Source organism: Cyanistes caeruleus, chromosome 10, assembly GCF_971803275.1.
Source record: "Cyanistes caeruleus chromosome 10, bCyaCae1.hap1.1, whole genome shotgun sequence".
NCBI lineage: Eukaryota > Metazoa > Chordata > Aves > Passeriformes > Paridae > Cyanistes > Cyanistes caeruleus.
In genome coordinates, this window is record NC_141710.1 from 5469859 (window position 1) to 5493100 (window position 23242).

Sequence of the window (23242 nt, forward strand, 5' to 3'; positions counted from 1 at the left end):
AGACACATCTAGCCAGTTTTATACTACATAAGCTTTGCTGACTTACTATTAAATTTTGGCCTCTTATGCTTGCAAGTTGCAAATGTGCAAGTTACAGGCACCTGAGTAAAGACCCACAAGAGGAAACAATCTCCTTCATTAACTACAGCTGAAGCATGGAGGACTACCTGGACACTTCTGAAAGTGAAGAAAATTGAAGTATTTGCCAAAAAGAATAAAAAAAAAAAAAAAAAAAAAAAAAAAAAAAAAAAGCCCAAAACAGGACAACACATTTAGCATCCCAGCTTAAGGCAAAATTGTAGTAGTCAAGTAAAGAGAACTTTACAATACCCAGGAGGATTAAGAATAGTACTCATGAGAAAAAACTGGGATTACTTTGCATTTAAAAACACAGAAAGATGCAATCGTAAGGCGTTGCTGGAAGCATGCTTACAACGAACACAAAAGGAGCAATAACCTCCCAAAAGCAGTGCCACAGGCGAGCTCCACTTGCCAGCGGCAGGAACGGCACCTGCGGCAGGAGCCCGGAGCGACAAAGCCCTCGCCAGAGCAAGAATCCCAGAATCGCTGAGGTTGGAAAAGCCCTCTGAGACCACCGAGTCCAACCTGTGACCGACCCCACTCTGTCACCCAGCCCACCAGCCCAGAGCACTGAGTGCCGCGCCCGGTCTTTCCTTAAAACACCTCCAGGGATGGGAACCCCACCGCCGCCGCCCTGGGCAGCCCCTTCCAATTTCTAATCACCCCTTCTATGAAGGAATTCCTCCTAATGTCCAACCCAAAGCTGCCCTGGTGCAGGTTAAGCCTGTGAAGTGGCCGGGGCCAGCGTGCCCGGGCAGTGCTCCCCGGCACAGCCAGCGGAGCCCCACTCCTGCCACTGCAGCTCCTCCCCAGCCGGAGCCTCCCCGCCGGCCGAGCCCTCACAGCGTTTACCCCGCACCCGCCGCGGAGTTCCGCTGCCCGGGGCCCTTCCAGCGCCGCGCCCCGGGGAGCAGCCCTGAGCCCCCGGGCCGGGCTCCGCTCCGGGCTGCCGACACCCCAGCTCTGGCTGGCTGGCCGACCCGCCTTCCTCCCTTGTTTGTTTGTTTGTTAGTTTGTTTCCTTCCTTCCTTCCTGCCTGCCCGCCTTCCTTCCTTTCCCCCTCCTTGCCGCCTTTCCGCCTTTCCCACCCTGGCACGGCACGGTACGGCACGGCCCCGCGGCGGCAGCGCTGCGCATGCGCTGGGGCGGCGCCTGCGCAGCGCCGGCCCCGGAGATGGGCAGGGTAGGGCGGGAAGGGGGACAGCGGGGACGGCCTGGGGACACTGCGGGGACAGCGCGGGACTCGGGGCGGTCACGGAGCGATCACGGAGCCGTATTGGTCGGGAGAGGCAGGGGTCGCATCGCGCAGGGGCTGGGATACGCTCAGGCCCACATGGCGGCTCCGGCAGCCGGCGAGCGCAGGGCCTGGCTTGGTTTTGAATGAATGTCAGTTCTCTCATATCCCCCAGGATCGAGCTGCCTGCTGCTGCTGCTGCAGGGACACACCGGGGTGAGGGCCTGAGGTGACCCTTCAAGGAGGGCAGAGTACAATGAAATACTCTGGCGTAATTACAGTAGCTGGGGGTGAAATATAGGTATCGTTTTGCTTCTGTTTCACCAGTTTCCCGGACTTCAGGTTTGTGCAGAATTCTGGGTACCTTGAAGTCCTTTGTTGTGACTCTCCCAGACATGTGAAGGAGTTGGTGAGGCACGGCACTGGTCAGGGGCTGTATGCCAGCAGGCAGCAAAGGGTTCTGGGCACTTCTAGGTGCTCATACTCAAATTACACTTCTGAAAGTCAGTCAGTAGTCACAAACACATGTATGTATCATTAATAATAACCAGCTGGTTTTATATATTCATCTCCTATGCATATCAATCTGCAATTCACTTTGATAGAGTTCTTCTCAGATGAAGTTATAACCCCTTTTTGAGTTGATTAGGGAAATCAAGGTTTTCCTTGCAAGTTTAAACTTCATATGGATTACACAGTCCAGACTCCAGCTCCCTGGCTGGGGATGTTGTTAAAACAGCATCTGCTTTGTGTCACAGATTTAGCTGCTCTCGCCTGCTGCGACGATGGACAGCGAGGTGCAGAGGGATGGCAGGATCCTGGATCTGATCGATGATGCGTGGAGGGAAGATAAATTGCCCTACGAGGATGTGGCCATCCCTCTGGTAGGTGAATTGCTACTTATCAATCTGAGTTAAGGCTGCTGTGTTCTTCACAGCCCCTTCCAAGAAAAGCACAGAGTGTTGCTCATGCTGCAGCTCGTTTGTACAAAAGGCTCCTGGATCTGACTCCTTCCTTATATGCCAGTCATTCCTGTGTGCATGAGGGCATGCATCCATGTGTATGGATGTTTCTGTCCCTTGTCCCCTGACCAGTTGCTGAATCTTCTCAGAACTGGAGTGCCCTTCCCATTGCACTGTCCTGGGTTTGGCAGGGAGAAGAATAATCGTCCTTTCTCTCTGCCTTCCTTTCTTGTTCCTGGTGTTTGAGGTACTTTCCTGGTTGGTTTAGAGAGCAGAGGATCAGTCTCACACTGACTGTTCCAGTCTTGGTTACACTTTATTTCCACTTCCTACAATGCCATTTAAATAAGCTGAGACATTTTCATACGTGTTTCAAAGCAGTCTTTTCCAGATACAGTGTTGCTGTTGGCAGTTCCAGGACTGCAGGGAAGGACTGGCAAGTGCAGCAGGATTCTTGCTGCAGTGTTGTCCAAGGCATGGCACCTCTTCTTTCATCCAGGGTACAGTTGCAAGGCTGGAGAGGGGCAGCAGGGTAAAAGCTACTGCTGATCCCACACTGACACATTTCCTTAGGTATTTTGAAACTTCCAGGGAAGTGAGAGTTAGCTGAGGATTTTTCCTTTCCCTTTTTCTCTCTGGTACATGAGCTTTACCCCAGCTAGCACAGATAAAGCAGCCACAGGGATTGTGGGGTGCTGGTTTATTTCAGAACAGAGACATTTCCAAATTTATGATGTGGCTCAAGCTTTAGGCCTGCCACCACTGGCTTTTCAGAGAGGGCAAGGAACACCTGCACAACTCAAAATCCTTATGTACAGCACACATTTTCCTGCCAAGATCTGGGCTTGAGGGAAGAGTCTTGCAGAAGCATGATTCCCAGCTAAAAGAGCCCAAACCCTCCTTTGCTTGGGATAACCTTTATTAGGCAAGCTGAGTATCATTAACAGGTTCCTTATTGACAATTGTCTTCACCCCGAGTCCAAACATTACTGTTTCTTCCCTCAGAGCCATCTTGTGATGGCTTACAGTCACATACAGATGACAGCCTCAGAGAAGGAAGCCTTACCAACTAACAATAGAAAGAAAGGCCTGGCTGTGAATATAAAGATCCCCAGAGATGGGATTGGTGCTGATCACATAGAAAAACCAGCATGAATTCACAGGGGACTTACTCAGAGACATTGCAAAGGAGCAACCAGAATGGCTGTGAAAGTGGTATTTGAGCCTGTCCTGTGAATCTTTTCCAGTGCTCACTCAAGATATTTCTGGGAACTCAAATGGGAACAAATGGGTTCAATCATTCACTGTTTTGAAAGCTGAAACATTTAGCTCATGCTGGGATTTCCAGAGGTCTAGAACTCAGAATTCCTGCCCAAATGGTATCTGCCGTAACAGCACACACTCAGTGTGATGACACCAATACAACAAGACAGAGAACAAATAATAGCAGGAAGGAAAATGAAATCTCAGTTAAACTTTCCTTCCTCTTACTATGTCATGAGCAGCTCTGTGGCACAGCTGACAGGGGGTTCCAACTTCTGCTGTTGATCCAGCACAGCTACACCTGTCCAGCATACGTTCAGGAAGGACTTCTCACCTGCCATAGGAAAATAACATTTTACAGAACCAGTTGTCTGCAGTATTTGTATTCTTGGCAACAGCAGAAGCAGTGAATTGCAAACAAGCAATTAAATAAATGCACTGTACTGTTATTATTTACTTACTTTGCATTTGCTGTATATTCTCCTTCACTGCATGTGCAGTCTGAATGTATAGCAAGGCCCCAGGGTCCTGGAAAACAATTTACCTTTCAGATTAAGCACTGTATTCAAATGAAAAGAATACTGTTCATGACTGGGCTCAGCAATATTTTTAAGTGGATCAGTATGTATGATATTTATTGTTCAGATGCACCCTCTGGTCTTGTTTATGGGTTTTTGTATCCATCCATACAAATCATAACAACCTTGCAGGAAGTGTATTAAGTGTGGAATGCATTGTACCTGTGTTTTATTCTCAGAATGAGCTCCCTGAACCAGAGCAAGACAACGGTGGTACCACTGAGTCTGTGAAAGAGCAAGAAATGAAGTGGACAGATTTGGCTCTCCAGTATCTCCATGAAAACGTTCCACCCACGGGAAATTAGTGAATCAGTGGAATTTCATACAGTGGATGCATGAATGTAATGTAATAATATTTTTTAGCTGACCACTGCTGTCCTAAGCTGCCCTGAGGAAGAAACAATATTACGGAAACTTTCAGATTCCAACAGTGGTACTGCTCACAATGAAGAGTTTAAAATGCTTCTTTCTTGAATGTGAAATAGTAGAGGCTCTGATATCTCAGAGCCAAGTGCAAAATGTTTCATGCTTATAAGATTATTTAATGTTTTCTGTTAAATTGTTCTTAAGTTGGTGTGAATTCTGATCTTAAATGTTTTCTGCACATGATTAAAAAGTTTTTACTGTCTTGAATTGCAGTTGATTTCAAAGATCACAGTGGGATTACTGTCTAGAATTCAGTGTACAAAATCCACATAGCTGTGAGTTGTTTCTATTTTTAACAAGTGTGTGGCTGAGGCAGGATATGTTGGGCAGTTTTAAAAGGTTGGTCAGCAGAATCAAGAGTGTGGAGTTACCTGTAAGCACTTGAATTCCTGTTCTCAGGATCTGATGGTGGTAGTGGACAGCATTTCCAGTGCTGACATCCTGGGAATGTTTGCCAATGTGTACAGTGAACAGACTAATTTATGCTGAAATGGTGGTTACTCAAAATCATGGTCTGCCGAGGGATGGTTGAGAGTTCCAGGGAAGAATCTGCCATTCCCAGTGTAGGGCCTCTTGAAGTGAGAGCCACTCGGATGAGCAACCTCAAATGGGAAATGAAAATCCAAAAAAAGTGATGGGGAAAATAAATGAGTAGGGCTTAGCTTCAGGGATCAAATTGTTAACTCTTTGTGTTGAGATGAAAAGGAAGGCCCCCTTGATTTACCTTATTTTATCTCTGGTTCTCAGATATCTTTTGCAACAGGTAAAAGCCTTCTGTTCTTCATGTTTCACTGTTGGACCAATTCTGTCTCACCATTGGCAGAACTTCTTGCTAAGGGAAAATATTTTGACAGAGTTTAGGATTACTGGTGGAGGTGAGAAAGGAGCTGGAAGGAAAACAATGTTTAAATTATAATCTTTTGCCAGTGCAGCAGAAAAAGCACTGTCCTGGAGCTTCCAGATCCACAGATGTTATTTGGTGTCTATTCATCACCTTCAAAATAATGAGCCCCAGCTTTTGCCTGGGTGATTATCAAATGGGATCACAGCATGGCACGTGTTCAGTGAGACTCAGGTTGCTTAGCTGCTTGATGCTGAAGAGCCCAAGGTGCTTGTGAAAGAATCATGCTAGGCACATGCTCTGCCTCAAGTGTGATCCATGCCTGCACCAGAGGAGCAGCACACACTTGTCTGAATGAAAAGGAGCTGCAGACAGCAGGAAGAGTTAAGGATTAACTTGAGAATTAGCAAAGTCAAAAAGCTTAATAAGTACAGCATGGACCAAAGAACCAGCTATGCCACTGGGAGCTGTAATAGTTCAGCTCCTCATTGGATCATCACCAGGGGAAAGAAAGCAGAGCCTGGGTTCAAAGACGTATTTCTAGTCCACCCCACATTCCCTTTCCCTGGCTAATGTTGGAAGAATTTGCTAAGAAAACGCTGGGTAAGACTACCACCAAACTTCTATCCAGCAGCCATCCCTGTTCCCACCCTTCTCATCCCTTTACAACTCCCCACCACTGTCATTTTCCCAATTTTGGCGCTATACCTTCCAGCTCCAATTACAGACTTCCTTTCCTGCCCCTGACATTTGGCTTTCCTTGGCAATCTCCTTCCTCCCATCCATCAAGGAAAGAAAAATGTTTCCTTTCTTGAATTAGAGCTGAATTTATGAGGTCCCAGCAGGTCTGTGAGAAAATGTGGGAATTCCAGTCGTATGAGTGTCATCCAAGACAGCAGTGGAGAACCAGACACCTTGAAGTGGTACTTTCCCTTTGTCACAGCAAGTGCTGTGCACCTGTCTCCTGCCTGAGGTGGTGACAGGATTTGTAGAAGGGATTCTGGGCTATGGCACTCAGGAGAGCAGGAAGGACATGGGAGATATTAGGGATCATCATGAGCTCTCCAAAGGCAGGGCACTGTGAAACCAAGCGCCAACCCCGCCCAGATGCTTATCAGACTTGCAGTGACATCTACAATCTTCCTGACATTCTTTGCAAAAGACGAATAGACAGGCAATAATTTCCTTAGTTTCAACAGATGTAGTCAAATTGCTGCTTACAGCATGATACCAACCCATTTGTGTCTTTGATTAGTCATCCCCCAAGGCAAACTATATTTAAATTAAGGAAAACTGCTAGAATAGAAGGTGCCCCACCTTCTTAAGAAGTTTCATTTGACTGGTCTTCATTTCTTGGCTGGTAACTTCCTCTTTTCACCACACCTACTGTTACTGGCAGAAAAAAAAGCAAGCAAACTGCTGTCAGAGCCAGCAGACACATGCCAGAGAAATTGTGGGATCCTTCAAATCTCTTACCTGTAGAAGTTCCATGTGGAAGTCCATATGCTGAGGCTGTGTGTTGTGTTCATCTACCTTTTGTATGGGGTGAAAACAGGTAAGAACTCCATCATTTGTTTTGAATGTTTTTGTCAAATATAACACATTTTCTGTGCTTTACAGCAACATGAATGTACCTGCCCTCTGCATTTACAGTTACTAAACAGGGTTTCTCACTAGCATTATTTATTTTAGCAAAGCAAATTATACTGGTTACATGAATGTAGTCAGTTCTAAGAGTTCCAAATGGAAAACCAGAAGTATTTTTTTATTATCTTTTCCTCCCTTTGCAAACACTTCTCTTATGTAAGTACAATCCATCGACACTGAAAATGTCATTTGAAATATTCAGAGAATAATGATTTCTTCTCAGGGGTGTCATGTATGACAGAGGCGAAGGATGAATTACCATTTATGAACAGCAAGCTCCATTTGATAGCCTCACAGCCCTACAAGAACAAACCTGTGTAACAATAAACAAATGTACTGCCTTGTGTTAGCATACACATGAGAGCAAGGCAAGTTACAGCTCTCTGCTTTGTAGGGAAAACAAACAGAGTTAAAAAAAAAACAGTGCTCTTATAAATACTAACTTGTGTTTCATCGGGTACTCTGGAGTAATCTCAGGGTTGGTTTGTTTAATACTCTATAGGAAATGCAGCCACTAGAAGTGGGAAAAGAGAATTGTGTGAAAAGACACCGATGAAATGCAGTGAGCTATTGAGGATGAGGTTAGGAGTGGAGGGCACACCATCTCTGTGGAAAAGTGATGGAAATCTGCACCACTAATGTTCTTGAGATTCGTGGTGTGGCAGTGAAGTGTGCATAAAGGGGCAAAGATATTGTTGATGGTTAAGACCGGTCCGATGACATTGTACATAGCCCAGGCAAGGTGGCAGGGGCTGGAGGGCCAGAGCTCCTGCAGACAGAGAAGCAGCAACACTCTCACCTGAGGTGCTCACTGGGCAAGCAGCTCTGTGTCCCAAGGACCACAGCTGGGACAGCCACACATCTGGCCAAGTGACCACTGAGGTGAAAAATCTGTTGGAACTTCCCTTTGCAAAAGGACAGGCTGGAAAAAACCTCAGCTGCTACTTTATTCATGCAGACATCTTGGTACCACAGCCCCAGAAAGCTGCTGTGGCAAACCCTTTCTGTCCATAGGGTCAACATCAAAGAAAAAGCCTCCAAACACCATCTCCTAGAAAGGAATGAGAAACACCAGGAGAATGCAGGCCTTAAGAGCACTGACTGCAGTAAATACCAGGAGTCTGCCTGGGACTGTTCCACTCCCTGCAACACCTAGCAGTATAGAACTTCAGAATATATATATGTGTATATATATAAAATTTCAGAACCAAGTTATTCTGAAGATGCCACCAGTGTTGTAATAGCGCCTTAGAGGCTGATCTCAGACTCAGGACCAAACGTGTCCAGGTCCCTGGCAGGTACATGGATTTAACACATTTTTATGCTCCCTGCTACAGGTTCCAGGAGATCAGAGCACTTTGCCCAGCAAAGCAGTGTTTGTCTCCAATTTTACATATCAGAAAACAGAGCAGAAGGAGAATGGGGATCGCCAGAGGCTATCTAGCAAGCTAAGGAAGGGCTGGAAAAGAGTTACTGGGGTGCTGGGTTAATGGCCATGTTCGTTTCCCTTTACTGGAGGGAAGTGATCTGTTGGACATGGGTTAAGTACAGTGCTAGGGGATAAGTTTCTACCTCATTTATTTGCTTGCAGAGTGAATCTCAGTAAGCCACTTGCCCCAGTCATCCTGGAGTTTCAAAGACACTTCCAGCCATTTGGGTAGGAGTGACTGTGCTTAGCAGAAGGAAGAGCAAAGCCAGGATAACTGGCCATCCTCATGTGTCAGTTTTTAAACGCATGGTGGATGAGGCTGGCATTGGCACCAGCTTGGCCAGAAGAGAAGCTGGCAGGTTTCCTCTCCTTATTAGTGCTGATTTGAGTTTGTTATTCAAACCAGAACCAATCTAACAGACCTGGTGCAGATCTAATAAGGCTCTTTATACAGTCCCTGTGTTAGGTGTTAGCAAATGCTGACCAGCTCTTTGAAAGCACTTCAGTACCAGAAGGTTTAGGCTGTTCTGATGACAAACACAGTGCTCCTCTGGGCAAGCCTCAGCACAGTGCAGGAGATACAGAAACAAATTAAGCAATCAGAGCAATCTTGCACCATATAGAAGCAATTCTTGCCTGGCATTTCTGCCTGTATTGCTACAGCTTCAGTGGCAGTAAAGATAATTAACAACACTATATAGTGTTACTATACAATAACTGAAACAATGCCTAGTTATTAGTAAAACACACAGTTCTATATTTTTATGCTGCAGTAGCACCTAGAGGACAGCCACAGAGTCTCACGATGTGAGCTGGTGTGCATGAACAAAAAAATGCTAATTTTTCTCTGCTAGTTACTTTGGGATCTCCACAAGAGCAGTGTCACAGCAGTCTTGCTGCTGTTCCCCTGGAGCATCTTGTCACTGTAAGAATGAGCTGAGAGCAGGCTGGCCAGGAGGCAGCCACCAAGGTCACCTTTCCTCTTGGGAGCAGGGCCCAGAGTCACACTGCTCCTGGGAGCTCTGAGCGAAGCATTTCAGAGCCAGGACACCCTCCATTCAAAGGCCCCTGATTTCATTGGGCCTGGATGAGGGCACATTTCCCACCACTCCTATCACACCATTCATGTTATTACCATAGGCTTTATACAGGAAGGACTCCATGGATTTCAGATGTTAAAATTTATTTCTGAATTTATTGTAGCAATTTAAAATATTCAGTTGGACTTAACTGCAACATCCTTTTAGCCTATTAACTTTTATTTCTGGAGCTCCTGGGGCTTCTACAAAGTAATTAGCAGAACTGTGGCAACTGAGCAGATTGTTTTATGTGCTGGGCACATAGCATTTATATCACTCTCATGCTCCTGATTTCCTGAGGAGGAGAAAAGGGAAAGTTGCTCATAGAAACTGTGAGAGTTTCATCATTCAGAAATTAAAATGCACAGAGCATTGGAGACTTGCTAGAGCATAATTAACTTACAGCTGCAGGTTTTCTAAACCCTGCTACCTACTGCAGAGTCCTTTAAGCAACAAAGATCAGGAAGATTCCTCTAGGAACTGTAGCCTGAACAATTACTGTAGCTCAGGACATATGTGTGAGAGAGACTCTCCCCCACAAGGTTCTTCAATGAGATTACGAGGATTTGAGGGAAAGGATTGTGAGCCAGGAAGAGGCTACAAAACCTGGGAGGTCCTTCATAAGCAGTATCTGTCTGGAGACAGTTATTCCATTCCCTGCCAGTGCCCTGTTGGAGACTGTATTGGGCTCTGAAGACTCAGCTGGTGTTCTGCTGGAAAAGCAAGAACAAAGATGGGCTTTCCAATGGCACAGACCATCCCATTGAGCAGTACTTACATCAAATTCAGTTACACTTCAGCTGTGTATAAAGCACAGTTACCATCCCAGAGACTCAAGAGTGCCCTATTTTGCAGTCTGGAATACTAGACTGCATCTGCACATACAAATGAAGCATTGAGCTGCCCCTCACCATAGCAAGACTCTCTGCAGCTTGGCAGCTCCAGGCTGGAGGTACAAACCAACCCCAAAGACACCTGTTTATCTGAGAACCTGTCCAGAGCACTGCTCAAAAACCAGTACAGCAACCATCCTGCCTGTTGGTCTCTAATACCTTTTGGACAGAGTCCCTGCCAACTCCCAGCTGCCAAAGGAAGCAGGGCTGTGGTGTTTCAGGGAATGCTGCTCCAAAAAGGTCTTTTTTCCTTAGTTCCAACACAGCAAGAAAATCTAAGTTTCATGAAGTTATCAGTCATGAGCATGATAGAGAGGAGAGGGAGTCAGGAGCAGCTCCTGTGCTCAGATAACTCACAACACACCTTCCTGCAGTGTTGTGCAGGGTTGGCAGGTACAACAGGCTAAAGAAAATGCCTTGGTGTCAAACTCCAATTGCCACTCCGCTGCTTTCAGATCCTCAGGAGACATGTCCTGCATTCACAGCCCTTGGCTTCGGGAATGCTTTGATAGGGACAGAGCTGAAAGTGAAGCTGCTGCTCCACACCCGGCAGAACCCAACCTGTGCCGAGGAGCTCCACTCAACAGCCTCCAAGTACCTTAATGTGACCAAGAAAACAACCTTCATCATCCACGGGTACCGACTCACAGGCTCTGCTCCGGTCTGGATCCCTGACCTGGTGCATCTCCTGCTTTCTGTAGAGGACATGAACATCATCGTTGTGGACTGGAACCAGGGGGCAACAACTCTCATCTACAGCTATGCTTCCAGGAACTGCAAAAGAGTTGCTGAGATTCTGAAGAAACTTATAGATGAAATGTTGGTAAGTTGGACGCTCACGCTACGATACAGTCATTAAGGCACAGTATGTAAAGGGCACAAAGGAAGTGCTTAAACCAGCAGGATGTCTGGGAATAGAAACTCCTAAAAAAGGAATACATTAATTTTTGGAAGTGCATGTGTACTGCAGTGCCAAATCCTACCCTTGGATTCCTTTTGGTGCAATATTCGGTTTACACTCTAAGTCTCTACATTTCTGGGTACAAAACTCTCCAGACATGTTTCTCCATACATAGAAACCCTACTTCCACTTTCTGTATATCCAAAGGCAGCTTAAGGGGATCAGCTACAGTTCACAGCTCTTCTAATGGCAATGATGATGCTGAATCCTTAGGATCATAATGTCTGCTAATTCCTTGCAGGAACCACATGTGGGGCAACTGGAATTTTACTCCTGGGGCCCATCAGTGGTTCCTGTCCACACTTGTAGTCATTGCCCCAGGAAAATACAACCATTGCCTGAACTGTTCTCATCACAGCTCTCTGAGGTATAGGCCTCAGACAGGAATGCTGGCTGCTCTGTGGGACTGTCAAATGGGAAATACCTACACAGAGTAGAACATTCTGGGAGATGTTACATTCCTCCTCCTAATTTTTGTTTGTTTGTTTGTTTTTCAAAAACACATGACCATGAGTACTTTTAAATCTCAGATTGATGGAGCGTCCCTTGACTCCATGCACATGATAGGAGTGAGTCTGGGAGCACACATCTCCGGCTTTGTGGGACAGATGTTTGATGGCACGCTGGGAAGAATCACAGGTAAGCCTTCCTCCAGCAGTCCTGTCGTCTCAGGGAAGGACAGCCCGGAGCGAGGCGATGCCACGCCCATGGCTTTGTGCTGCAGGCCTTGACCCTGCGGGCCCCTTGTACAGGGGGACGGCGCCGAGCGAGAGGCTGGACCCCACGGACGCCCAGTTTGTGGATGTCATTCACTCCGACACCGACGGTACGTGACATTCCACCTCTTTCCTTTGCACGGAAACCCCGAGCCTGAGCGGGGGCACGGGGAAGGGGGGCTGCTGGTGGACAGCGGTGCGGGGTCCTCGCTCCTTTGGCCCAGGAGCACAGCAGACTCCCCCACTGAGCCTCTGGGGGGCTGTGCTGCCCACGCTGTCCCCAGCACTCCCTCAGGAGCTGCTGCTTTATTTGCATTTCAAAACACGCTGCTGATGACTGCAGTTATAACCTGGCCCATGATTTACAAACACTTAGGAACCGGTGGAGGAGGTCCTGCAGTACAATCCTGCCAGAGCAGGACACACCAACATCCCACCACGGGGTCAGGCTGCATCGGAGCACACAGCAATTCCAGAGCTGGTCCCACAGCTTGCACAGAAGATCAATTATACTCACCCCATGGTTCCCTGCATGATGCTTCCGTCACACTTCCAAGAGCTAAACCTTCCTCCAGGGCAAATCTGGACTCTCCTCAGCCCTGTCCTTTTCTAGACCCACCAGCCAGGCCAGCAGTGCAATTCCAAGCCCCCCATGCTGCTCCCATGGCCATCCTACCCTTAACGCTTGGCTTTCCCACCTAACTGCTGCCTCTCTTCTCCCGGCCCTTCCAGGAAGTCAGATTAGAGCAGCACAGCAACAGCCAGATTTCATATCCCTTCTCCTCTCCTGCACACAAGTGACACAACCCCCCACATTTTGTACTGTTGCATGCACTTATTTTAGGTACTTGATACCATTGTTAAAATGACACAGCTGGGTAACAACTTTTTGCCTGCTGCCTAAACAGACGGATGACTTTAGTATTCCTGTACAAGCAGGCATCCATGAGCTAAGTAACTACTATTTTTTCCTGTTAGGTTGCTATATTTCCTTCCTGTGCATTTAACAATTTAATATTCCCTGCCTGAGCCCTGGTATTCCCTTTTGTTAGGACTGGGTTATGAAGAAGCACTGGGCCATGTCGACTTCTATCCCAACGGCGGGACTGACCAACCAGGCTGCCCACTGACAATATTTTCTGGTAATTAATCCTGCCCTCAATTGCACAAACTCTGACAAAATGTTTCCAATCAGAAAAAGAGGAGAAAGCCAGAGAATCATCATCATCATCACTGCTTAGAAAAGATATGAAATCCATATTCTGGGAAAGCCATGGCAGCAACTTCTCAGCACTGATGTGACAGGAGTTCAGCTGATGTGCGCCAGACAGAGGTGAAACTCAGGGTGACCTCTCTGCGCCTCCCTCTGCCACAGTGCAAGTGGGACTAATCCTCTGAGCAAAAAGTCATCAGTTAGATGTGTGCCTTCATTTTATGACTATGTCCAGGAAATCTGTGAGATTTTTTGTTTCTAATTACTTTTAACACACAAAAGCCCAAGGACTAGCAGTGACAAGGACCTGTTCAGAAAACAGGTTCAAGATGAATGTGGAGCAGGCAGATATGCCAAAGCAAAGGCACTTTCCTTAGCAGTGACAGCCAGTGCAGTCTGGAAAGCACAGCCCTAGTCTTGAACAAAAGAAAGTTTTTTCCTTTCAGCCTGGCAGCAGAACTGGTTTGATGAAAGCTGGGTGAAAGAAAATACCTTATGGAAGGAAATGCAGTATTGTGAACTCAACCCTTATCAGACCCAAGAGAATCTACATAGGACAGCAGCCTCAGCCAAAAATCCCTAGGAAATGAGGATTTTGCTCATTTTGCTGCTCATGCAACAATTCATTCTATTAGTTATGTCTTTCTAAAGGGTTTTTTATACTAAAATGGAAGGCCATGTGCAAAGCTAAAAGCAATATCCGGCTGTCAGGCCTGAGCTCAGAGAGGAGAGGAGAACACCAGAGACAGAACTTGATCCATAGCTGGATCCTCTGGAACTGCAGCAACCACACAAACAAATGTTTTTAAAAACAAAAAGACAAGAAAAGCAAAGCAAACATAGGCAGAGCTGAGTGCATTCAAAAAGAGAGGCTGCTGTCCACTTACTGTTCTGCCTCAAGCCAGTGCTCCCCAGTGCAATTTGTTGGGTTCAGAATGGTCAGTGACTGTCCACTGGTGTGTCCTGTGGCATTAATCGTGTTTCCCTGAGGCATGAGGATTGCTAATGAAATATTTCTTCCCTGTACATGATTAAGGATTGCAGTATTTTAAATGTGACCACCAGAGGTCTGTTTTCCTGTTCCTGTCCTCCCTGACACAGAGCTGCAATATCACCACATACCCGTGCAACTCATACAGGAATTACAGGAATGGCAAATGCACCAGCTGCGAACCCTTCTGGCCCATGCCATGCCCCATCCTAGGTAAGGATCCAGGGAATGTCAGTCCATCCTGAATACTGAGCTGCCTGTCATTACTGTAGTTTGGAGGGTGATGTTTTGCTGGAGGACTCACACAACATGGTGTTTGCAAAAGCACTGAAGTTATTTCCACTCAGGTCTTTGAGGTATCTGAGGCCTGCTCCTTGTAATATCACATCATGTCATGATCTAGAACAGAAATCCACAGGTAAAGGATCCAGAGCTAGAAAAGCCAAAACTAGACTTGGGATCTTTACAATAAAGTCAGAGAAACAGTGAATTAAAGTAAATTAAACCCTCAGTTGCAGAGTTTGAGGGACAGGGGCCTGTTCTTGCTAAAATAAAATTTACAAGTAAATACCCAGCACTACAAACCCTTCTGTGCTCTAAAGGGAATGTCAAATGGGTGAACAAAGGGAATTCTGGACTTGTCTGCCCCAGCCTGGGTGTGACAGCTCAGCCTTAGGCTGGCAGTTCTGAAATGTTCATGCTAAAACACCTGACACTTCCAGAAAGGAACTGGCAAAGCCAAGGGGATGATTTTCATTCTGCACTGTAAAATGAAATCCTTCTTGACCATGGATAACAGATGTGGAAAAAGATCAGCTTGCAGAAAGTACTGAATAGAAACCAGTCATATTCACTCCTAAGCCTTTGTAGTACAGGAGGATGTGTGTCACAGTGCTACTTGGCAGCTGGTTCACAATGCACTATTTCTTAAATACTTGCTTATTTTCAGCCATTTAGTGGCTCATCTACCTGTGCAGTAACTCGGTTTAATTTTCAAACTGTCACCTGCAGGTTATTATGCCCATGAGTGGAAAAGCTATTTAACACAACAGAGCCATCCAGTGACAAGTATGTTTTTCGACACAGCGGACAAAGAGCCATTTTGCAGTAAGTGACTGAGATTTCTGAGATTATTTTTCTTTGTGCATTGCCTGTGTCAGCAGCAGCCAAGCAGAGATGGTTATTTGCTGGTGGTGTTATAGCCAGCATTTTAGAAACTCCAGTGGCTGCTGAATGGAATTGTGTCCATCTGTGGTTTGCCATGACCTTCCTTATCTGCCAGCCTGTCCAGTGCTGGGAAAGCCAACTTGCTCTGTTGTTCTAGGAAACTGATTGAGAACTTGCAAATTAATTAGAAAAGTTCCCAAGTCGTGTTTCAAAGCAACACACTATTCTTTTGTGAAAGTAAGAGGTCTGTGGGAATGAGAAGAAAAGACAGGCTGAACAAGCTACCTTGGAGAAAAGTGAGAGGTACAGGGAAAGGAAGAGAATCTGTAGAAAGAAAAGGTTTTGCCAAGGTGAAAAGTTTAATCTCATGCCTGTGATTACCAACATACCAGAGCATGGGCTGGGATTATGGCTTGAGCTCCAGTGCTGGTTAGCAAGTGAATTCAGACTCACAGATCAGACAATTCTGCTCCATGACAGAGATGACCAATGACAGATATGAAGAACAGAAATGGAGGGGCTCAGAGGGGGACAGAAGAAAGAAAATACAATCTGGAAGAGAAGGGGAAAGCAGATAGTGAAAGGCAGTGTGCTGGGAACCATACAGAGAGGCCATCCTGCGTGGAACCCTTGCTGTAGTGCTCTCCTGACACCTCCTAGTGTTTCTGGTTGAAACCTCTGTAAAGGGAAATGGAGAGCAGGGAAGAGAGAGGGGTTTTTGAGATAAACTGCAGGGACTGTGTCCATCCTCTACCCACAGCTCTGCTCCCAGACAGTGCACAGTCTGGACAGCAGAGTGAGCCCACAGGTCTAACCCCACTCACTCTCTCCCTTCAGTCTATCACTACTTGGTGGATATTATCACATGGAACAAAGATACCAGGAGAGGCACCTTCAGCATCATGCTAGCTGATGAAGCTGGGAGGAAGGCAGAATCAAAAGTTAATCCGTAAGTCTTACTGGTCTGAGCATTTCTAAGTGTTAGTGCACCCCTTGGTACAACTGCATCTGGGAGGAGGTGACATATCGTCCCCCAGTTTCTCTGCTGATACTTGCTAGTGCACATGACTGTGGATTTCCTGGTCCTATGGAATTCCCGTAGCTTCCCCCAGCACACAGCCCTGACATCCCAGCCTTTTGGTTCATGCCCTTCTCTGTCATCTTAAGGACTGAAGTGGACAATCTCAACCAGCAGCAAAGCTGCCCTAGGCTTCCACTAAAGCAGGAAGAAAAAAGACCTCCCCCTCTTTCCTTCCCCTTTCAGGGAATGTTCTGTTGTAGTTCCCAGTGCCCAAGACAGCTGGGGATTAACCTAGGCCTGAATATGTCACATCCAAAATCAATCCATTCCACTCAGAGAGACAAATTAATGGTGTTTATGTGACATGCAAACTCCTGAGTGATCTTAACTACACTTCAGCCAAACAAACCTGCACAACTGGTTTCCCCAAGTTTCTCTAAGTGCATATTCCCTCAAGCATATCTGGTATCTGCTTGCACTGGAGCGATCAGCATCACTCCCACACCAAGGCCAGTGCAGATTTCATGCATATCTCAAGGTGACTCAGTGTTCAGGCCTGCACAGACAGCCAGGTACAAATAACACTTGGGTCTAGACCACTTGGGATCAAAGCAGAATCACAGTGAAAATTCTGGTTTGGAACCAATGGCATCCAACCTCTATGTCCCCATTTCCACCCCAAAAAACTGAGGGCAGAAGTGGCTGAGCAGGTTGACACCTGGAGACCTGAATCCATACCCATTTCCTGTAAATCAGAAACTAATCACAAGCTCAGGCCTCCTCTCCCAGCCCTGTTTCAAATACTACAGTGGCTACATTAAACCCAGTGCTATTCCCTTGATGATTCTGACACTCTCTCGTCTGCTTTACCTTTAGAGAAGCTTCCACCTTCCAGCAGTACAAACAAATCACTTTGCTCATTGGGTTTGACCAGGATCTTGAAAATGTGGAAAGAATTTCCTTGACATTTTCCACGGGATCTATCATTGGCCCAAAATTCAAACTCAGGATTCTCCAAATGAGGTTCCGCTCACTGACAAACCCAGAAAGGTGAGCAGATGTTTACAAACAAATCATTTCTGTTGGAGCAGACTGGACAGAAGTAAAGGAATCTCTCTTTGCTTCGTTGTTCTAGGAAACTCCTGGCCTGGCTGAGTTTGTGCAGAAGAATTAGATTTATTTTACATTTAGTAAATATAAATAAATGAATATAAATATATTAAATATACATTTAGTTCTCATGAACATGTCTTGGGAATAAATTCCTCTTTAATGGAATCCCACAGCTGAATACCTACTTGAACACAGAGGCTGTCTTACTGTACTGGGAACATGTCCCATGTGATGTGACTCTGACGTGGCCTGACACCTTAGCCTTTGGTCAGGAAAATGACCTTTGAGAAGCTGCCCAAGCCTGAACTGTAGAATGAAGGGAAATGCAGCTCTCTGGGAAGAACAGATGTTCAGCCCCAAATACACATTTTATATCCCAGTCAATTTGTATGGCTAGTAAAGCAGGGAGATTAATTTAGTCCTGAAATTCCAGCAAGTGGGAGCTGCTGGCTGCTCTGTCCCAAAGCCCTGACTGGTACCCACAGCATCAGGAGGTACCTCTCAAGACATTGCTGATGAGATTTCTACCACCTCATTAAACTGCTCTGCTGTCTTACCCTTAAGCTTCCCACCTCTGGAGGTTGGGAGCTCTGCCTGAGCCCAGCAAGCACAGAATCTCTTATGCTGACCTTGTGTGCAAGGTCACTATATGGACACCACACCGTGCTTTCAGTTTGGGTTAAAACAAAGGCTGGAAGATCACAGGGTCAGGAGGGTGAAGCAAGAAGACATACAGAGCTGCAGAACATGTTTCTTTGTATTTCATGAGGTCTGCTACCCTTATCCTAGCCTTGGAACAAGGAAAAGATTGTGTGCATCTACTAAACAAAATCTTGCAGCTCTCCCTTGCTGCCACTCCTTGTCTCCTGTCCCACACTTCCACAGTCACTTCCAATCCCAGATACCCATGTAGTCTTTTAAAAAACAGACACAAATGTCCTAATATTTAATCAGAGGATGCCATCTCTCCCTGAGGAGAGGCTGCCACAGGCCATAAGCACAATTCAGGACTTTGAACATACCAACTAATCAGTCATTGCCCCAGGGAGGGAGGACCTGCCCTCTCCTCTTCCCTGTTGCTCAACCCACCACTCAGTGCTAATGCTCCTATTTCCCCAGTGAAAGCCCAAGTATTTCCTCAATTTTTTTGGTTCCAGACCAGATCTATGTTTGGACCCAGGTCAGAGCTGTGGCAGACTTTCTCATGGTGGGAGAAGGGGCAGGGACAGGCAGGTGAGCTGGAAGGACCACCTTGTTTGGTGGACACAGGTGTGGACTGACTTAAAGGGGACTACAGACTCTGCAGCCAGTGTCTGTTTGTTTGCTGGATTTTTTTGTGTTTTTTTCCACAAGCAAAAGATAATGTAGAACAGAATGGCAAAATGTTCAAGGTATCCCTGGTTTTAAGACAACCTCACTTCAGGTGGACTTTGAGGCAGCTTTCTTGAGATGATGACTTACTTTTTGTAAGCCTCCAGCAGGTGGGGAGATGACAGGAAAAAAGTGCCGTTTTTTCACTTTTGGCCGTTTTCACACAGACCCCAGTTGTGCCGATACGACCTGGTCCTGACTGAGAACATCCAGAAAACCTTCAAGCCCATCCCATGCTGAAGCAGGATATCCCGAGGATGCTGTGCCTGGACAGACATTTCACCGCCGGGTGGAGCCTCACCTGGGGGCCCCGGGCGCCTTCTGAGGGCACCGAGCAGCGGGACCCGCTCTCCACGCACAGTGTATACGCAGGCTGGGGGAGCGACAATAAACCATGGTGGCACATGGCTTTAAAGTGTGTCTTTAAAAGGAGGGCTTAAAGCGAGGGTTTAAAGCGGGAGTTGAAAGCACGTATCCGCGGCTGAGCCGGCTCGGAGCCCTCAGGAGCAGCAGCTCCTAGCAGGTCCCTCGGGGCCACGCCCGCCATCACGGCCCTCACGGCGGCCCCGCCCCTGGCCCCGCCCCGCGCCTGCGCACCCGGCTCGGGGCGCTGAGGGCGGCAGGGCCGGGCCGGGTTCGCTCGGCTCGGTCCGGCAGTGGCGGCGGCCCTGAGCCGGGATGTGGCGGCGCCCGGCTGGGCTCCTGCTCGTCTTCGTGGCCGCCACGGCCGCGCTGTGGCTGCTGTCGGTGCGGCTGAGTGCGGGGCAGACGCGCAGGTGGGTGTGGGGGGCCTGCGCTGCCCGTGTGTCGCTCCCTTCCCCCGGCGCTGCCCGTGTGTCTCTCCCCTCGCAGGGTGCTGCGGTTCCCGGCGGACCTGGACGAGCTGCGGGATCTGGCCGAGGCGCTGCGGGACTACGAGCGGCAGCACCGGGGCGCGGCGCTGGCCCTGTTCTGCGGCGCGTACCTGTACAAGCAGAGTTTCGCCATCCCTGGCTCCAGCCTCCTGGTACGGGGAGGGCGGCGCGGGGCGAGGGGCCGGGCACTCACGGATCGGGCAGGAGGAGCCGGAGGGACCTGACAGGGCCCCCGCCTGAGCAGAAGTAACCCTTAGTACCAGTACTGGTCGGGGCTGACCTGCTGGAGAGCAGCACTGCTGGGAAGGACCGGGGAGTGTTGGTGGATGATGTGCCCTGAGGGCCAGGAAGGTCAGTGGGATCCTGGAGTGCACCGGGAAGAGAGTTCCCAGCAGGTTAGGGAGTGATCCTGCCTCTCTGCTTAGCCCTGGTGAGGCATAGCTGAAGTGCCAGGTCCAGACCTGGGCTCCTCAGGAAAAGAGAAAGAAGGAGAGGGTCTAGCAGAGGCCACAAAGAGGTGCAGATCTGATGAGGAGAGACTGGGAGCTGGGCCTGGTTAGTCTGGAGAATACTGAGAGGGGATCTCATTAATGCATATAAATGTCTCCAAGGAGTGTCAGAGGATGGTGCCAGACTCTGTTCAGTGGTGCCCAGGAACAGGACAAGGAGCAATGGCCATAAAGTAAAGCACACGAATTTCATCTCAATATGAGTAAGAACTGCTTTCCATGGAGGGTGGCAGAGCACTGTGAACAGCTGCCCAAGGAAGGGCACAGTGTCTTCTTCTCTGGAGACATCCCAAACCCACCTGTTCCTGTGTCACCTGCTCTGGGTGACCCAGCCTTGGTAGGATGTTTGGACTGGATAATCTGCAGAGGTCCTTTCCAACCCTAACAGTTCTGTGGTTCTATGGCACACTGTTCCCCCCAGGCCTCACTCTAAGTTGTCCCCACAGAATGTCCTGGCTGGAGCACTCTTCGGACCATGGATGGGGCTGGTGCTGTGCTCAGTGCTCACATCTGTGGGAGCCACCCTCTGCTACCTGCTCTCCGCAGCTTTTGGCAAGCAGCTCATTGTCCACTTCTTCCCTGAGAAGGTGGCTCTTCTGCAAGGGAAGGTAAGAACTGGCAGTTCTGCTGACACCCACGATGGCCCTGGGCCAGGCTGCTCTTGGGGCGACAGTGAAAATGAGTGTGTGCAGGAGATGCATCAGGCCTGCTGAGGGCACAGTCTAGGAGCAGGCTGCTCTCTTGGAGCAACCCTGTTAGCAAAGGGGCTGCCAGGAAAATCCTGGATCTTAAGGAAAAGCAGATATGAAATAAAGGAGTGTTTGGGAAGCCCCTGTACTCCAGAACTGCCTCTGTCCATCCATGCTGTGTTGTACACTGGAGGTGGTTCTGCTCTTGACTTCCTGTTCTTTTGTTCAGGTGAGATCCCATTTCCACCCCTTCTTGGAAGAGGGCTGGCTCACCACTGGGCTCCCATACATACATAATATTGTTGCTCTCCCTCAATTCTGAACTGATGTTATGCTGTGGGATGTTAGAAGGAAAATTCACTCCAGTATCTTGGCCATTTGAATGTTACTGCCGTTTGAGGAGCAGGAATGATGTGGAACGTTTCTTTTGGCAGGTAGAAGAGAACAGGAGCTGCTTATTTTTCTTCTTGTTGTTCCTGAGGCTGTTCCCCATGACACCAAACTGGTTTCTGAACCTCTCGGCTCCCATTTTAAACATCCCTATATCCCAATTCTTTCTCTCCGTCCTCATTGGTAAGGCCTGGGGACATGGCCTGAGGGGACGGTGTGACACTGCTGTTCTTGCTATCTCTGAGCCAGGGAGGGCAGATCTGAGACTCTACCCTTGGTCTGTTTCCTCTGTGCTGCCCTGCAGCATTCTGTAAACAGATGTCCCCAGTGCTGCACATTCTGCTTAACACCTGGCTCTTTCTGTCCCCTGTGTCTGTGTAATGGCTGTAAATTAAAACACTGAGTTCCACCTCAACATGAGGAAGAATTTTCCATGGAGGGTGGCAGAGCACTGGAACAGCTGCCCAGGGAGGGCATGGAGTCTTCTCTGGAAACATTCCAAATTCCCCTGGACACATTCCTGTGTCACCTGCTCTGAGTAACCCTGCCTTAGCAAAGGGGGTTGGACTGGATGATCTCAAGAGGTCCTTCCATCCCTTACAATTCTGTGATTTCTGTGTCTGGTGTTGGGCATATTTGAGCTAATTTTCCCATGGGGGAGTACTAACTGCTTTTTTCTGCTCTGATTCCTTCAGGCCTTACACCATATAATTTCATCTGTGTGCAGACAGGGGCCATTCTGTCCCAAATCACCTCTCTGGATGCCATCTTCTCCTGGGACACACTGCTCAAGCTGCTGGCCATGGCTGTGGCAGCGCTGATTCCAGGGACCCTTATCAAGAGATACAGCAAGAAACACCTGAAGCTGGATGGGGACAAGCAAGCTCAGACACTCAATGGCAGAAAGAGCTTGTGATGGCTTAGGTGCCCCAGTTTTGGGGTAAAAGCTGCAGGACTCTGTTCCCAGGGGTTATATTCTGCATGCTCTGTGCCACTAAGGACAGTGGCAATTTTTAATCATCCTTCTCACCTCAGAGGAGGTGTCTGTTCTTACTTTTAATGAATGTTTACCTGTGCATGTACCTGCACGGAGAGAGAGATACAGGGGCTTTGTGAACACTCAGTTTATTTGCCTGTTTCATTTAAATCAGTCTCCTGTGTGCCTCAGGCTGTGGGGAGCAAAAGGAAGAGTATTGCATCCTGTAAGGAAGGCAAACCAGAACCCACCTGTGGATCACTGGCCAAGCACAACCCTGTGGGCAGCAGGCAGGCCCTGCTCCCTCCAACTCCAGACAGATTTAGCATTTTTGGCCTCAAATGATGAGCCATGTGCTCCTGTGCAGCTGTACAAGCACCAAGTTGAGAAAATAATGGTGTTTCAGTGTGGAGCTGTAGAAGATTCTTCTTTGATTCCCGTGTTAAACCAGCACACCCCACAGCAAAATGCTCTGGATTTGAGCTGCCAGAATCAGTCATGTCAGAACACTTGAGATTGCTTCTCTGGTCTGCCAGTGGCTGCTACACCCCATAAAGACTAAAAGGGAAAAGAATGGTAATGAATGTGCCTGATTGGCAGAGATTTGTCCTTGAAAAGCGCCTTGAAAGCCACACATTTGCTCCTGCATAACTAGGAGGATTCCAAATAAAGAGGTGGGCTCTGTCCCAATTATGGAGAACATAAGATCCCAGAATGGTTTGGGTTGGAAGGGATCCTAAAGCCCATCCTTGCCTCTCTCATGGCCACTGTCCCAGATTGCTTTAAGCCCCATCCAGCCTGGCCTTGGACACTTCCAGGGGTCCAGGGGTAGCCACAG

The 23242-nt window shown here is 47.8% G+C and overlaps 4 protein-coding genes across 21 annotated transcripts in view; 3 read left to right on the forward strand and 1 right to left on the reverse strand.

Annotated features, from left to right (window-relative positions):
• CEP63 (centrosomal protein 63) overlaps nt 1-19566 on the reverse strand; it is a 40000-nt gene extending 20434 nt beyond the window's left edge. Inside the window, exons 1-6 of one of the 16 annotated variants that reach the window (XM_086844403.1) lie at nt 19077-19566; nt 6094-6232; nt 5269-5376; nt 4916-5146; nt 4002-4068; nt 3794-3874 (exon numbers count right to left, since the gene is read on the reverse strand). The gene's annotated coding sequence lies outside the window, so the exon portion shown is untranslated. The other 15 variants (XM_086844401.1, XM_086844408.1, XM_086844399.1 and 12 more) reach the window with 15 other exon arrangements.
• On the forward strand, nt 1209-4751 carry ANAPC13 (anaphase promoting complex subunit 13). Of its 3 annotated transcripts, none has more exons than XM_023917930.2 (3): nt 1209-1264; nt 2074-2199; nt 4298-4751. In XM_023917930.2, exons 2-3 carry the CDS (start codon nt 2101-2103, stop codon nt 4421-4423), a joined length of 225 nt encoding a protein of 74 aa, XP_023773698.1. In that variant the 5' UTR covers nt 1209-1264; nt 2074-2100; the 3' UTR covers nt 4424-4751. The 3 variants fall into 3 exon arrangements, with proteins under 3 accessions (XP_023773698.1, XP_023773700.1, XP_023773699.1); XM_023917932.2 differs by lacking the exon at nt 1209-1264 and adding an exon at nt 1302-1360; XM_023917931.2 differs by lacking the exon at nt 1209-1264 and adding an exon at nt 1416-1531.
• Nucleotides 6853-19395, forward strand: LIPH (lipase H). The gene is made up of 10 exons (XM_023917929.2): nt 6853-6940; nt 10889-11256; nt 11925-12033; nt 12119-12220; nt 13163-13252; nt 14360-14527; nt 15326-15421; nt 16319-16430; nt 17379-17552; nt 19154-19395. Exons 1-10 carry the CDS (start codon nt 6889-6891, stop codon nt 19224-19226), a joined length of 1344 nt encoding a protein of 447 aa, XP_023773697.1. The 5' UTR covers nt 6853-6888; the 3' UTR covers nt 19227-19395.
• TMEM41A (transmembrane protein 41A) lies at nt 19561-23109 on the forward strand. The gene is made up of 5 exons (XM_086844439.1): nt 19561-19762; nt 19839-19992; nt 20796-20957; nt 21473-21611; nt 22124-23109. The coding sequence occupies exons 1-5, from the start codon at nt 19665-19667 to the stop codon at nt 22342-22344; spliced, it is 774 nt and encodes a 257-aa protein (XP_086700565.1). The 5' UTR covers nt 19561-19664; the 3' UTR covers nt 22345-23109.
• Nucleotides 23110-23242: the final 133 nt, after the last annotated feature.

Bases quoted from the DNA above. Each gene is read 5' to 3' on its own strand.
- ANAPC13 (XM_023917930.2), top strand. From the start codon at position 2,101: ATGGACAGCGAGGTGCAGAGGGATGGCAGGATCCTGGATCTGATCGAT. The intron at 2,200-4,297 runs GTAGGTGAATTG...TTTTATTCTCAG, and splicing joins AGGATGTGGCCATCCCTCTG to AATGAGCTCCCTGAACCAGA.
- LIPH (XM_023917929.2), top strand. From the start codon at position 6,889: ATGCTGAGGCTGTGTGTTGTGTTCATCTACCTTTTGTATGGGGTGAAA. The intron at 12,034-12,118 runs GTAAGCCTTCCT...TTTGTGCTGCAG, and splicing joins CACGCTGGGAAGAATCACAG to GCCTTGACCCTGCGGGCCCC. The intron at 16,431-17,378 runs GTAAGTCTTACT...CTTTACCTTTAG, and splicing joins GCAGAATCAAAAGTTAATCC to AGAAGCTTCCACCTTCCAGC.
- TMEM41A (XM_086844439.1), top strand. From the start codon at position 19,665: ATGTGGCGGCGCCCGGCTGGGCTCCTGCTCGTCTTCGTGGCCGCCACG. The intron at 19,993-20,795 runs GTACGGGGAGGG...TTGTCCCCACAG, and splicing joins TCCCTGGCTCCAGCCTCCTG to AATGTCCTGGCTGGAGCACT. The intron at 21,612-22,123 runs GTAAGGCCTGGG...TGATTCCTTCAG, and splicing joins CTTTCTCTCCGTCCTCATTG to GCCTTACACCATATAATTTC.